Source organism: Oryza glaberrima, chromosome 6, assembly GCF_000147395.1.
Source record: "Oryza glaberrima chromosome 6, OglaRS2, whole genome shotgun sequence".
NCBI classification, from domain to species: Eukaryota; Viridiplantae; Streptophyta; class Magnoliopsida; order Poales; family Poaceae; genus Oryza; species Oryza glaberrima.
The window spans coordinates 25,393,022-25,407,385 of NC_068331.1; the positions used below are offsets into that span (position 1 = coordinate 25,393,022).

At 42.1% G+C, this 14,364-nt stretch overlaps 1 protein-coding gene across 1 annotated transcript; it reads right to left on the minus strand.

Moving 5' to 3' along the window:
• Positions 1-1,605: 1,605 nt before the first annotated feature.
• On the minus strand, positions 1,606-8,606 carry LOC127777817 (ubiquitin carboxyl-terminal hydrolase 15-like). The gene is made up of 11 exons (XM_052304436.1): positions 7,861-8,606; positions 6,605-6,776; positions 6,420-6,508; positions 6,243-6,328; positions 5,996-6,164; positions 5,786-5,909; positions 5,502-5,659; positions 4,817-4,901; positions 4,514-4,723; positions 4,363-4,424; positions 1,606-3,874 (listed from the first exon to the last, which is right to left on the minus strand). Exons 1-11 carry the CDS (start codon positions 8,232-8,234, stop codon positions 2,194-2,196), a joined length of 3,210 nt encoding a protein of 1,069 aa, XP_052160396.1. The 5' UTR covers positions 8,235-8,606; the 3' UTR covers positions 1,606-2,193.
• Between the last annotated feature and the right edge of the window lie 5,758 nt (positions 8,607-14,364).

Here is a 14,364-nt window from a genome sequence, read left to right on the forward strand (position 1 = left end):
TGATTGCCCCAATACCTAGTGCATTGTGAATTTGTGATGGAGCAGGCAAAACAATCAGGCATAGCCGCATAGGGTACCAACATGGGATGTATGCATCAGCTAAGTGTATTCAGCATTGACAAAATAACTACAAAGAATCCTTGATATCCAGGGTTCATCAAGTTGTTACAACTAAGCCAGGTTCACATGAAAGCAGTTACAAATATCTTTTCTAGCTGTTGAGCCTGATATTCAGATGAAAGTAAACCCTACACAGATAGATCCGACCATGGGCGCTGGTACTACATAACAATTTGGTCAACTTATCACAAACATTGTTCACAACCTATATCTGCAGTTACATGCCTCTGATGAACAACTGCAATACAAGATCATAACAGCATGTCGAAATAAACAACTCAGCCAAGCTTTCTTCCATAGCTATAACTTAAGCTCAACTTCGACAATTGCATCACGAAGAACAGAAGAAATAAATAACACGGACAAGTTGCTACGGCTATATTCATCAGAACTCCTACACTATTGGCGGGCTCATCATCTGTGAGTAAACAGTCTCCTAAAATATCAGCAAACATTTATCATTTATCATTTATGGCAAATTCTGTACAATCCAATCATGCACCACAAGCACAAGCAAAACCACAAAATTCGCAAGCAAACCGAACCATCATACTTGAATCGGTCGAGATCTGCCAGAACTGACCACATGCCAACTCCCACAGGCCACAGCACCCAATTTCACGGAAACAACCACAAATTCACACACAGGCATGCACATCGCAAATTCACAAGGCAAAACAACTAGATCTAACTCTAACGGAGGGAGGGAACGGGCAAGCTGATGTGACATACCTAGCCGGACCCGACGATGATGTTGTTGATGGGGATGAAGATTAGCTTGACGAAGAAGCCGACGAATCCCATGACGACGAACCCGATCGCCGTACGCAACGCCACCTTGGAGAACTCTGCAGAGCAAAGCCACCGTCAGATCTGGGCGGAAACCGCGCCAAGGGCAGAGACGAGACGAGACGAGACGAGGCGAGGCGCTCCCTACCCTTGCGGTCGGGCTTGTGGCAGCGCTTGACGAGGCGGACGCTGTCCTTGGCGAACTCGCGGAGGGGATCCACCACGGAGTCGATGGCGTCCATGGCGAGATCTCGAGAGGAGACGAGGCGAGGCGCGCGTGGGAGAGGAGAGGAGGTGGACGCGGTCGGGGTGGGGACTGCTTCGCTTTTGGCGAGTTTGTTCAGCGGATGGCTCCCTTTATAACCGCTCGAAACATTGTTCCTGTGTGCTCTTCTCCGTGACTGGTTTTCACTAGATTTCGGTCAAATTTCATCAGATTTGAATTCTTATTTGAATTCTTGAAAACCATTGAAATTTTCACTCGGGATATGCTTTTCCAGACTCTACCAATGAGATAACTGCTCACTCACTGTAACTGTAAAAGCACACGGTGGGTGACATTGTGACAATACGATCAAGTGTAATTCGTGAAGAGCTAATTGTGATTACCGCACTGCAAATTAAGCCTGATGAACATACACAAGGGCATGTTCGTAAAACCATCTTTTGCTGATCGTGGTAGTTACAGTAATGCAATTAAGCAAACATACACCTTCGTGATAACCAAAAAAATGAGAACCATCAGTTGCTTACAGTTCTGGTCCGACCAACAAAGATCGTGGTTGCATTGTAAAGATCATAAATCTGTTTGCACCAATTGGGGTCAAAACGGGCATCAGATGAAGAAAGCGATCAGAATCTTCCTCTTTTATCACTCTACAGTTGATTCAGCTTTCTTGACAACGGAGTCAGCATTCAGGTTTATTTGAGCTATGGATCCACCAACATGGTGGGAACAAGGTAAGCCTACAATCTGCTATGTACCCTAAAGGCAACAAGAACATGGAATCAGGGGAGCATCTGAGCCTCTGCAAATTGTGTGGAAGCCCAGAGACACCCCTCCACCTCACAGGAGGAAGCCATGTGGAAAAGAGGCAAAATTACTGCCAAGCAAACAATGTTTGCTCCAATTACAGTTTCAAGTAATCAATTGAATCAACCAACCAATATGAGATCAGGCATTCTTCCGATTTCCAGCTCATTGCCCTTCAGTTTATATCCATTCAACCCGGACAACTTGAGCTCATAGCCTTCCAGTTTATGCGCTCCAGTGGTGACCACAGTTTATTGAGCATCAATACCATTCTGATCAGGAAAATTTGAGGTTAATCTTCGTCGCAAACCATCATGTTCAGGTGCATCAGATATGTAATTGACTTGGTCAGCTGTTTTAGGTCCTATGCCTTTCTCAGAAGCCATCATGGTACTAGATGCTGCGTCCCTTTGGCTACTGCTGCTATTCATATCAAGAATTCCATTATTACTGCCGTTTTCTCCTCCATAACTGGAATTATTGGCACCCAAAATCACATGCCCATTTTCATCATGGCGGCTGCTTACATTATCAACAGAAGTTGCTCTTTGTTGGTAAACAGTGCCAAAAGTCGTGCCATCTTCACCCCAACTTTCTTTTATCAGGTCTGACGGTACTGCAGCACCAATAGATTTTTGCTCCAAGGAAATGTTATAGCTGGTTGTCAAATCATGGACAGAGCTTGCAGAGGTGTCCATGGCAGCTGACTCTCTGCAATGATTTGTGCGAAAACTAGGAGACAAGAATGGTGTGCCTCCTTCGCCATTTCGAGATGATGAAATATTACTTGATTTGCTGTTACTACTCACAAAGGATGATGATGTGCCATTACTAATTGACAAGCCATCATCACATTTGCCTGGATTTCCCCTAGAACAAGGCCTTAGAAGGAAGCCACGATGTAAGAATGGCATGCCCCCTTGGCAATCTTTTGCCGGCAGGTTTGGGGCACATTTATTGTGATTATCTTCCGATGGTTTACCATTGCATGTATTATTCAGATATGTGTTGCTTCCTGATGGTTCTTTGTAAGGTTTTGGATTGAAACCATTATAGGTAAAGCCAGCATTCTGTTTGCCCGCATGTAATGAGTTGCTGCTAGATAATGTATCACCATTCCCAATAGAATAGTTGCCGTTGGTGGATGTTGCAAACTTATTTTCATAGCATTGTGTGCTTGGAGAGGGCGTGTTGCCACCATTGGTCAGAACTCCTTGCTCTGGGCAACTGGGTTCTCCATTGCAATGACCATTCAACTCTTGCGAGGAACCAGCACCATTGTCACCAGTTTGACATCCTTCTGCAAAGAATGAATTTATTCTCGAGGGTTTGTCGGGAAAACCAGGAATTGGTTTACCCGCCAAACCATTCTCCAATGCCGGGACCAATGTACCATTCCCCATCACTCCAACTGAATCACCTAAGGCAGGCCTGCTCCATCTTTCAACTTTAACGCCAGCTTCAGTGTCAATTTCCATGTAGTCAACTGAATCAATACATGACGCAGGTTCTTCACACTGCTCTGCAGGGGAATGCACTAAAGATGTTTCATATGTGGAGTTGCCAAATTGCATAGATCCCATGGTGTTCGATTCTTCCAATGGAAAACCTGAATCTCCTCTAGTATTTTCATCAAGGGCATGCGATACCGTTGAAACTGGTGGGTGCATAATATCATTGTTAGTGAACTTATCTCTATCAAAGCTCACATGAAAATCCAAGTCTGGCTCTCTGTCCATAGTATGTAAAGATTTGTTGTTGGATTCAAAATCAACTTCCAGATCTTCTGAGGGTTTCAAAGATGGCACGCCTTCTAATGGCACATCCTCTTGTATCAAATGATTTTGTCCATTCAAAGGGCATACTTTCAACTGTTGCTGCTGTTTCATGAGTTCTTCTACTGCAATTAGTGGCCTAGGGCGAGCTGTTCTCCTGCAGATGATCATAAAGACAAAGCAGAGAATGTCAGATCCAGAACAATAAGCATTGCTCTCAACATCAGACAAGTAATATTTGTTAGATTCCTGTGAAGAGGTTCATTAGTTGGAGAAAACAAAATATTGAGCATAAGAAGAAAAATGCAAACATGGTAAGATAAAAAAAAAAGTGATTATGAAAGTTCTGTCATACAGCTGTTAAGCTAACAAGCCTAAAACAGATAAGTCAACAACAGAGCAATATGGGAAGCAAGTCTGAGTTATGAGCCTGTCTCGTTGGTAATTAAACAGTTCATACTTGATGATTTAGGTTAGGTTGCTTTAATAATGTACTTCCACTATCTTGATTGCTACTGTTGTCTTGTTGATATAAAGAATATCACAAGATTCAAAGAGTACGGCAAATTTAGAAGGTAGAATTTCCCAATACAATGGACATATGATGGCAACAGGCATTAACATAATCATTCTAATAGAAATTACCTGCTATATAGAAGCATATAAGCACCTTGAGCATGTACTTCCTCCTCATCAACAGCCATAACCTACAAACAAAAGTAGGCAAGTAGTATCACTGACTATGACAAGTATTCATATGGTCATATACTAATAACATAAAAAGGTGAACACGTACCTTGCAGTCATCAATTTTATACCAGCGTCCTCGGTAATTTTTTATATAGCATATATAATGCCCAAAAAATGAAGCATTGAGCATATCCAGATGAACAACAACAGCATAGAGATCGTATTGGTCACTTCCATCAGTGCTACTCATGTATGGCGTTAGGTCTAACTTCATTGGGAATGTAACTCTCTTGTTTAGTTTCCCAAATCTACCACTCTGTGATAACCATATGAAAGCTTGTTATCCAAGTATGTCATAATACAAGTATACAATTGCATTGATATAGTTACAACAAGCTGCTGTCCTAACCTGGAATCTTTTCAGAGTAATTGTGAGGATATTTGGAGCTTGATAAACTGTAAGACGTTTCTGTGCTTTGACATAGTCGCTGCATCTGTATAAAAGCAACCAATGCATTAGAGCGAAAAAAAAGGAACATTTGATGTATATAGACAGAGGGAGAGAGAGAGAGAGGAGCTCAATAGCAGACAAAATATAAGTGGTGTATTAACCAATGTCCTAGTCCATATATTGATGGGAGATGGCACTATTACCATAAAATCTTCCTCGGGTTGAATTCGTGAGAATGACAACGCTTGGGTGATTCCAGACAGCTATCATATTAAAAACACTCCATCTTAAACCAACTAATAGAATTTAGACTAAGAATGTGGCCACAAACTCACAAGCTATTTATATTGATTCAAATACTAGACCCAAGTTCAACTATTCCTTCCTATATATTATCGTCAAAGTAATTCATATTAATGAATTTTAGATGAGACTTAAGTGGACCAAAATGAGATCATTCTGTAGTGATCAATAGTAAGGAAAAACTAATCTCTCCAAAAAGAAGAGGAAAAGCTAATTTCAACGGATGGTCAAACCATTGCTTTCACTGATGGGCATGATTAAAACTATTATGCCCCTGCAGGATTTGGACGTGTGTAGATACCAGTGACGCACAAAATTGCAGAAAATATTGTTCACTTACCCATCACATTTGTACTTATTATCACCATCAAGCCACTCTACTGCAGTGAACTTATCTAAGCATTCTTCCAAGGAGTCAGCATCACCATGAATTTCAACTGTTAAGTCCATCATATTCTCATAGCGATTTGAGACCATTCCACATGCAGTACATTGAACCTACACATGTCCTTTCAGTTAGGCCATATTCATGGGAGTTTAGAGCAGATTGAAAATAGGGTGCCAAAAAAGCCAAACTCAAACACTGTAGATTGAAACCCTAAATCTAACAGAAACAGAAGAAACCTGGGATTGCAGACGACCACCAAATATGTGTTGAATAAGAGTCGTTTCTTGCATGCTAGGGTCTACAGCCTTCTCGCCTCCAAATTCATCAAGACAAGCAGATTGCATCTTATCTATTGCAAACCTATGGGTACAATGAATTATTCAACATTGGGAAGGCGGTTCAAAAGAGGCCAGGCTGACAAAAGATTAAGAGATAAGAAAATTCACCTCATGAATTCATGAGCATCCTCTTGTCTACCAAAGCCAAGGTTCCCACCTATATTTGGCAGGTGAGAAAGAATGTTCTTCGGCGCAAATGGATGCATACTTTCACTTGCCCTTTGGATATGGCATTGCAGTTCGCACAAGAAACACCAATCTTCATGTCTCTTATAACCTGAAAGGTAGAGATGTTGAACATTGTTTAAGTGTAAAACTAGACTTCCTTACATAGTCATGGGAATATAGCACTTACATTCCCTGCTATGGTCCATTCCTAAGAGATAGGCTGCAAGTGGCCTCGTACATGAAAGACATTGTAAAACAACATTGGCAAAGCAACTGCACAGATAAAACACGATATATTATGGATTTAAGGAGGTATTTGCAAAGCAAACAGACATAAGTGCAATATAGTACTATTCTATTATACCTGTTGCCACAATTCAAAAGGCCACAAGGTAAATAATCAAGGTCCCTCCAGTTGCACAGCTTTAGAAATTCATCATATGGAAAGATGACCTGCATATGAAACATTAGTGAAAAATGTTAAACTACATAAATATACATTTTGGCATGTCACACACACGGTTTTGGATTAAGAGCACAAACATTCACCTTGTTTAATTTTCTACGGGCAGGTACTAATGAGATGGGACCAAAACCAGATAACTTATTTCTGTCTTCCTCGCCTCCACCTGATAGCTTGTCAGCAGGGCTTGATTTTTTCATTTGTTTGCACTTGAACTTGTGACCAGATTGCCAATGCTTTGACTGACATCCTTGAGAACTGAATAAGTGCACAAACTGATGTTCAGGTCCAGAAATATGGTGAGCATGGTTATCAAAGATACTAGGGAAACAGGGTTCGGTAATTGTGAATCATGGAGTCATGTAACCCTTATTATGTGGCAAAACAATGCAAGTCTATTCCAGTGCAGTAGAACCTTGAAAGATCAGATTATACAATGTTTTGCAATAATAGGATCATCCAAATGTTGGGCATGTTTTACTTATTGACAAAATAAACCTAACCATTACCCATTTTTTTGTGAGGCAGAGCAATGTGGGGGAGTGTTTCATCTGAAGCCATATTAAATTGGGTGTAGTTATCAAGAGTGTAATCTTCCGGAATTACCTAAGTTTGGTGTGGCTGTGATGTTGGAGTATGTTGGGTTTATCGCCTTACTAAAATTTGGTGACGCCAAAATTTCACAAGTTTGTAAATGGCAACAAACAAACCATACTATACACCAAGAAACACTTTCTCCTGGTGTGACTGCACACATTGGCCAAAATAACAGATTAATCGTGGACTATCTGCTGTGATGCTTACTCATTCAAAAACCAGTAAATGAGAAACTAAAAACTTCACTGCAGGGTGAAGTTGTGAACCACATTCAACGCAACAAACAAGAACCCAAAGTTTCTCCTAATACTAACAGCCATTACAACACAACCAACCAATCCAATCACGCAAATTAGGCACAAGATCACATAAGAGACAAGATCATCTCTCCGCATATTCCATCCAAATTCAAGCGCCCTCGTCATAGCATTCAAACCGCAGTAGCCCAACAATTACGCATATCCGCTCACACGAACCACAAGACTCCGAAACACCAATTCCCCCAAGAACTTAAAGAAACAGCAGTAATAAAATCACAATTCACAGCCAGGACAACCATAGCTTGACCAAGAACCCCGTGCAAGATCCTGGTACCGTTGCCTGCGCCAGACGCCACCCCCAATTGCACACACGAAGTGACGAATTTCGCGGGGAAGGAACTAGGTGAGACTCTAAGATCGTATATGCGGTACAAGACCACTACAAGTTACACACGAATAGGAGGAGGAGGAGGAAGGGGACGCACCAATACCGCACGCGCTTGCACCCGGAGCACTTTTTGGTGGCGATGTAGCCGCACGCGGCACAGGGCTCCCCGCCCCCACTGGCGGCGGCTTGCGCCCCCTGCGCCGCGCCGCCGCCCTGCTGCCGCTGCTGCTCCTCCCCGCGAGGCGTCATCACGAGGTGGTGGTGGGGGTGGTGGTGATCGTCGTACGAGGAGGCGGCGAACCCCGCGGCGTCGACGACGAAGTACCTCGACGCGGCGCGGCGCACGGCGACGACGGCCGCCGAGAACAGCACGAGGCCGACCACCGCCGCCTGGATCACCGCCGAGAGGTCGAGGCCCAGCCCACCCGCACCGCCGCCGCCCCCGCCGCCGCCGAGGCCTCCCCCCAGCATCTAATATAGCCGGGTCCTAGGGTTAGGGTTCCCCGCCACGCCGCCGCCTCCGCCTCCTCCAACCATCCGAGCAAGCCTGACCAGGCGGCGCGGCCGAAACCCCTTCACCCACCGACTGACCTGTGGGCCCCACCACCACCACCACCCGCGAGTCCGCCGCCACGAAGAGGGTGAGAGTCCCAGCCGGAGCCGGAAGGGGGAGGAGGAGGTGGAGAAGAAGAGAGAGAGAGAGAGGCGCTTCCCGCTTCGCTCACTGGCGCGTGGGGCCCAGTAAGGTGGAGCCCACGTGGCAGCGGGTGTGGAACGAGTCAAACCTCCTCCTCCTCTGCTTCTGCTTTTCGCCTCGGCCTACGCGTCCATGCAGAGACGCAGGTTTGCTGCTGCTGCTTGGCAAGTGTGCCTGCGCGTGTGTGTTTATTATCAGACGTGACAACGTTGGTGTTTGGTTGGCTTCTCTTCTCATTGCAGTTGTTTGTTTATCTGAAAGGGAGATAGGGAGACCTCGATGGATGCAGATACGAGATGCGGGAGAGAATATTTTTTTCATCTGATGATTCTGGAAAAGAAACAGAAAGGTGAATATTAGTACAATAGTAGACTATAAACCAGCTATAAGCATATTTTAAAGGGAGAGAAGAGCAACGAGCTATAGATTTATAACCAACTGTAGCACGGACTTCAAGATGCATGTGTGTATGACACGTGAAACTAGATATTAATTGTGTGGTATAGTATATTTATAGGTTAATATTGTATGAATTGACTATAAATAATTTGTAGCCAGTAGTTGGCTATACTATTAGTTCTAAAATGTAACAGTACTCGATTAGATACCACTACTACAAATCTTTATATGGATAGTGTTTAATTGAGGGAATAGTTTAACTTCTAAAGTTATATGCATTGTATTAATTTTAGCTATAATGTTATTATATGTTAGTATGTTAGACTTTCCTCAATACTCCTAGAAGCTAACAATAAATACAAAAGCAAATCTCAAAGACCAGAAGACCTCGTTCCTTGACAGCTTCACGTGTGGTGCAGTGAGGACTCCCAACGCCTGAAGCTCCAATAGGAAATGGGCATGCGTGGATGGGGTGCGTTGGGCGAAAGCTTTGCATGGTTGAAAGACGGGCCGACGGCGGTGATATCCCTCAAGCCTCTTCTCTATCCCTGAAGGCATCATTTTTTGCACGACATGTTCCTCTCCACACTAGAGCTCTAGGTGAAAACCCTATTTCGGTATGCGATGGTGGCGTCATTCAACGTTACTCCCCTCCTTGAACGCATCATCATTCTGCCAAAAAACATGGTTGTCCCCTAGCACCATGACTCCCAGTGCCTTCCTCCCTCTCTAATTCCAAGTTTGAGGCTCTTCTCGTCATTGACTCAGCTGACATCAGTCTGCTACATCATTTACTTTCATTCCCTATAGTCAAATTGATGCCTATGCCTACATGCGTCTGTGCATGGTTGAAGTCAATATAGTCGTCGTTCTTAGCTTTGCTTCAATCATCATCGCCTTGATCCATCATATACCCTGAGTATGTCGTTGCCTTGTCTCTCGCTTTAAACCCGCTCTCTTGGCATGCTCGTTGATCGACAACGTAGGTTTGCATGTTGGTTAAGAGCCAAGCCTTTTTTCGGTGGTCGTTATGATTTTCTAAACCATGCTTTTCTCTATCGCTGATATTGATGCTTCCTCTACCAGTGCAATGGTTGCCTCTTCCCATTTCACTTTAGACTACTCCTAGTTTCGTCTTCACCCTCTTCGTTTGGGTGTCCTTGGCCGCAACGTTGAGCTGCCCTCCACTATGGGGCCTCCTTCTCCTCAAGAGCGTTGGAGGATGTTGACCTGGCTGGCAATTTGTTAAAACCTAATTGAAGATGACTTAATATGCGTGGTAGTGGATCTTCCTTCTTCGAGGCTTTCTTCCCTAAAAGGTTGCTGCAACCATTGATCTAGATAGCAATTAGGTAAAGTCATTCTTGATAGCTTATTGATGCAGATGACCTTAGACAACCACAACCTCCTATCGCAGGAAATTGAGCCAGTGCATGTGGCAGAAGGCCCTTCGACAATTTTCAATTTTGTGTGCTTCATGTTTGCATGTGAAGTGGATGCTTGGAAAGAAAGAGGAGTCGTTTGGAAGTTTGGATATACATGTTCTGGTGGGTGGAAACTTTAAGCACCTCCTCTTTCTTTGTGTTTTCTCTTCCCAGTATTCCCGTGTAATCTCATATAAGGCCTTATTTAGTTCGTGAAAAGAAAATTTTTGGGTGTCACATCGGATGTTTGACCAGATGTCGGAAAGGGGTTTCCGGCCACGAATGAAAAAACTAATTTCATAACTCGCCTGGAAAGCGAGAGACGAATTTATTAAGCCTAATTAATCCATCATTAGCACATATGGGTTACTGTAGCACTTATGGCTAATTATGGACTAATTAGGCTTAAAAGATTCGTCTCGCGATCGATTTTCATGCAAACTGTGCAATTAGTTTTTCAGTTTATCTATATTTAATGCTACATGCATGTATCCAAAGATTCGATACGACGATTTTGGGAAAAAAATTGGGAACTAAACAAGGCCTAAGATTATTGGAAGTAATATATGAATAGTGGACATTTTGCCCCCGGTGATAGAAATAAAAAACTCAAGAAGTCTGCCTTGCCTACTGCAGTTTCTTCTCAACTGTTTTCTCCTAGACCTAAGGTCAATGCTAGCAGAAGCAATGCTATAATTTATAACTACATGGTTTGAGAAGTGCCTTGCATAATTAAACTAACTAACAACTACCTTCGCACTTGTTTATCTCCTTTTCTTTCTTTCTTTTTTCAATTTAGAGATGACTTGTACTTGTCATCTTCACTGCTCTGTCTCCCCAATCGCTCTCACGCTCCATGTCCAAGTCTCGTGCCGGATGCTGGGACACGCTTTCTTTACCTGTCTTTTTCCCCTCCCTCTCACACAATCTCTCCGAGGCAGATGTAGGTTGCCATCAGCAAACTGGAATCACAAATGGTATTAGTACAAAATAGGTACTCCTTTCACAGTGTGTATGTTTTGCAAGGTTGACGTATACCCCTTCGGTCTCAAACTATAGTTATTTCTACTATTAAAATTTTGGCACCAAACATAGCTATTATAGAGTAAAGAGAGTGCTTGCGGTGATGAAATGTTCAAAATGCGCATTATCTCCACAACCTCACCACAAAACTAATCGTGACAATTAAAGCGACTTTAATAATATTGCCAACTATTAGCTCTAAAAAGTTAACACATCATCTATAACTAACATATTTCTCTCCCACATAGGTTACTAGAGTTCGTGCTATAGCTGGCTACAAATTTGTAGCCCGCTTTCCCCCCTCTTCTCCGCACAAACACAAATATAATATAATGTGGTAACATGTATAGCCCGCTTACATATACTCACTCTAAGAGTAATCTATTTTTTTATCTCTCCCCCTCAATATTTTTTTTAGATAATGCCTCCCCTCAATATTTATTTAATGACTATGAAAAACTCATGAAGTAGTTATATTTTGAGATATAAACGCGTTATATTTAGTGGGTATGCTCTCCAAGTGGTATTACGTTTATTTCGATAAAGTTTAGTGCGGTAACTACACGGATATAATTTATGTGTTAAGTGTGTGCTTCATTCTTTGCAACTACTACACCTGTTAATAGATTATCGTGGGTACACTTTTCAAACTATTAAACGATAATATTTTTTAAAAACAAAACATAACATATATAGGGGTTTATTTAATTAAATAATTTTTTTCTCAAGTTTACAATAATAGAACATATTTAATTAGTTATGTGCTAATTGAGTGTTTTCTCTAGTAAACCGATCGGCTACTCACTCAAACCTCTTAAAAGAGCGGTGCCTTACGTCCCATTTGAGTATGAAATGTAAAGTGAGAAATCCATTAACACATGATTAATTAAATTTTAATTACTTTAAATTTAAAAATTATATTTATCTAATATTTTAAAGTAACTTATTATCTAGAAAATTTTCATATATATCGTTTAATAGTTTAAAAAACACGCTAAGTTATATTTTAATTAGAAAAGTACGGAAGCCACAAGAGAGCAGATAGTGGCAGGCTGAGAATGAGAGAAGTTCAGAACATGGTATAATGGCCAGAATTGACAATCTGCAAGACCCAAGCCCAGCTGCTGCCCCAAGAGGCCAGTGACGACGTCAATCCTGGGAAGGCCAGAAACTGGTGGGCTTTCTCCATGGGCCACGAGCTCCTCCTCCTCGTCGTCGTCAGAGATGAGCGGCTCGCCGTCGGCGAGCTCGCCTCGCCGCGGTCGACCACGATCATCACGATGGCCTCGTAGCCGGCGGTTCGATCTCGCGATATGTCGCCATCTCTATGACTCTCTCTAGCTCACGACCAAAGGCCTTGTTTCAAGACTATCTCTCTAACTTTTCAGACCAAAGTTCCGAAACATCAGAAGTTTTCAGATTCTGAACCTGAACTCTCTCTAGCTTTTCCTTCAGGTTCAGAACTTCTGAAGTTTCAGACTTCAGACTCTTCAGACGTGCAGTAAGGCCTACGAGGCTGAGCAATTTTTATTCTGAACTGTTTCATGTAAAAATCCTATAAATTTCCTCCAAATTAATCAGCTCGTAAAACCAGTTCAGGCAAGTTCTTCCTGTAGCAGGCAGTAACCAGAATGATGAGAACTTGGACTAACAATTAATCAGCTACTAAAACTCATACAGTACTACTAATACATTATTACTACTACAACATCTTACCGACTATATATATATATCTACATAATTAGTACTACTATTATTATATAAGAACTTGGGTGATCTACTTGACTAATAGGGATCTCTGCAAAAATAACATTGATGAGAATGTGTGGTGTAGAGAGAGAGAGAGAGAGATCTGAGAGAGGCCATGGCGCGAGCTTTCATCTCTTCATCACATGAAGCTAGCACTCGTCCACACGGGGCTTGGAAGCGACGCGCCACCGCACGCAAGCGGCTACCCGGCCCAAGGCAGCTAATCCCTTACTAGTAATTAATTAACTCCGATTACTACTTAATTTAATTTCACGATCAAAATTACCAAGTACTACTTCACTTATTACTTAATTAAGCTACAGGGGAGATCCAGTCTGAAGCAGACAAGCCCCTTTTGTCGCCGTGCCAGCTAACCACCACTGTGGGGTTGTCTCTCTGTCTCTTGCTAGTTGCTAGTACCAGTATTCAGCTAGTAGCTAGGATAAATTTTGGCTGACATTTGTTAATTTGTTCTTGTGTCTGCCTGCTTAATGAACTTGTTGTTTCGTTAACCAAGAAACAAGTGTCAGTGGGCAGTGGCAGAATGAACTGGATCCAAAATCAGTCCAGCAAGCATTTTTTTTATGTCCACAATGCTATGTGAGAGCAAAAATAATTTTATCTTTTCGATAATCCAGTCTCTAGATTACAGATGTATAGACACCTAGCTAAGATAGTTCAAGGGTGAGTAAGTGAGTTAATCAATATTTGAGAATTTTCAGATAGCAGCTGTTTGGCTTCATTTAAAGAACTAATTCAGGAGAGCTCCCCAGTGATCTTTTTTTTTTTTTTTTTGTTAATATTTGTTTTTTTTTTCTGGTTTTGACAGTTTCATTGATGCTTATTTCGTGAACTGCAAATAACGTGTGTGCTGTGAATTGTTCAACCATGCATTGCATACGCTTATATGTAGCTGTATTTTGCTTGCAAATACTGGTGTATGCAGCTGTATTTAGCTTGCAGATGATTGCAATGATTTTTTAAAGACTAAGCCAGGTTGTTCAGATAAGCTAGATTAATCCATTATTTCCCAGTGGCCTTGGGATGTCACATAGTCACAGCTTATATGTGCTTTCGGCGACTCTGTTCATTACTCTATCCAATTATCTTTCCAAAGCAAACTAGAAATTATATAGTATAAAAGCTCCATTATTATTGTACCAAAAGTATGGTGCTGAGGTCATTTTGATTTTTTTTCTGAAGAATGTGTTGAGGTTATTTTGTACTCTAACTGTATATTTTTATACTACCATGCTAGCAAGAGTACTGTAGAATTGAGCTTGCCAGGCTAAGGTTTTCCAACTGTGCA

Coding starts and splice junctions, on each gene's coding strand:
- LOC127777817 (XM_052304436.1), bottom strand. CDS start 8,234: ATGCTGGGGGGAGGCCTCGGCGGCGGCGGGGGCGGCGGCGGTGCGGGT. Junction 6,777..7,860: donor TGCAAGCGCGTGCGGTATTG/GTGCGTCCCCTT, acceptor GCACTTATTCAG/TTCTCAAGGATGTCAGTCAA. Junction 6,329..6,419: donor CTTTTGAATTGTGGCAACAG/GTATAATAGAAT, acceptor TTATCTGTGCAG/TTGCTTTGCCAATGTTGTTT.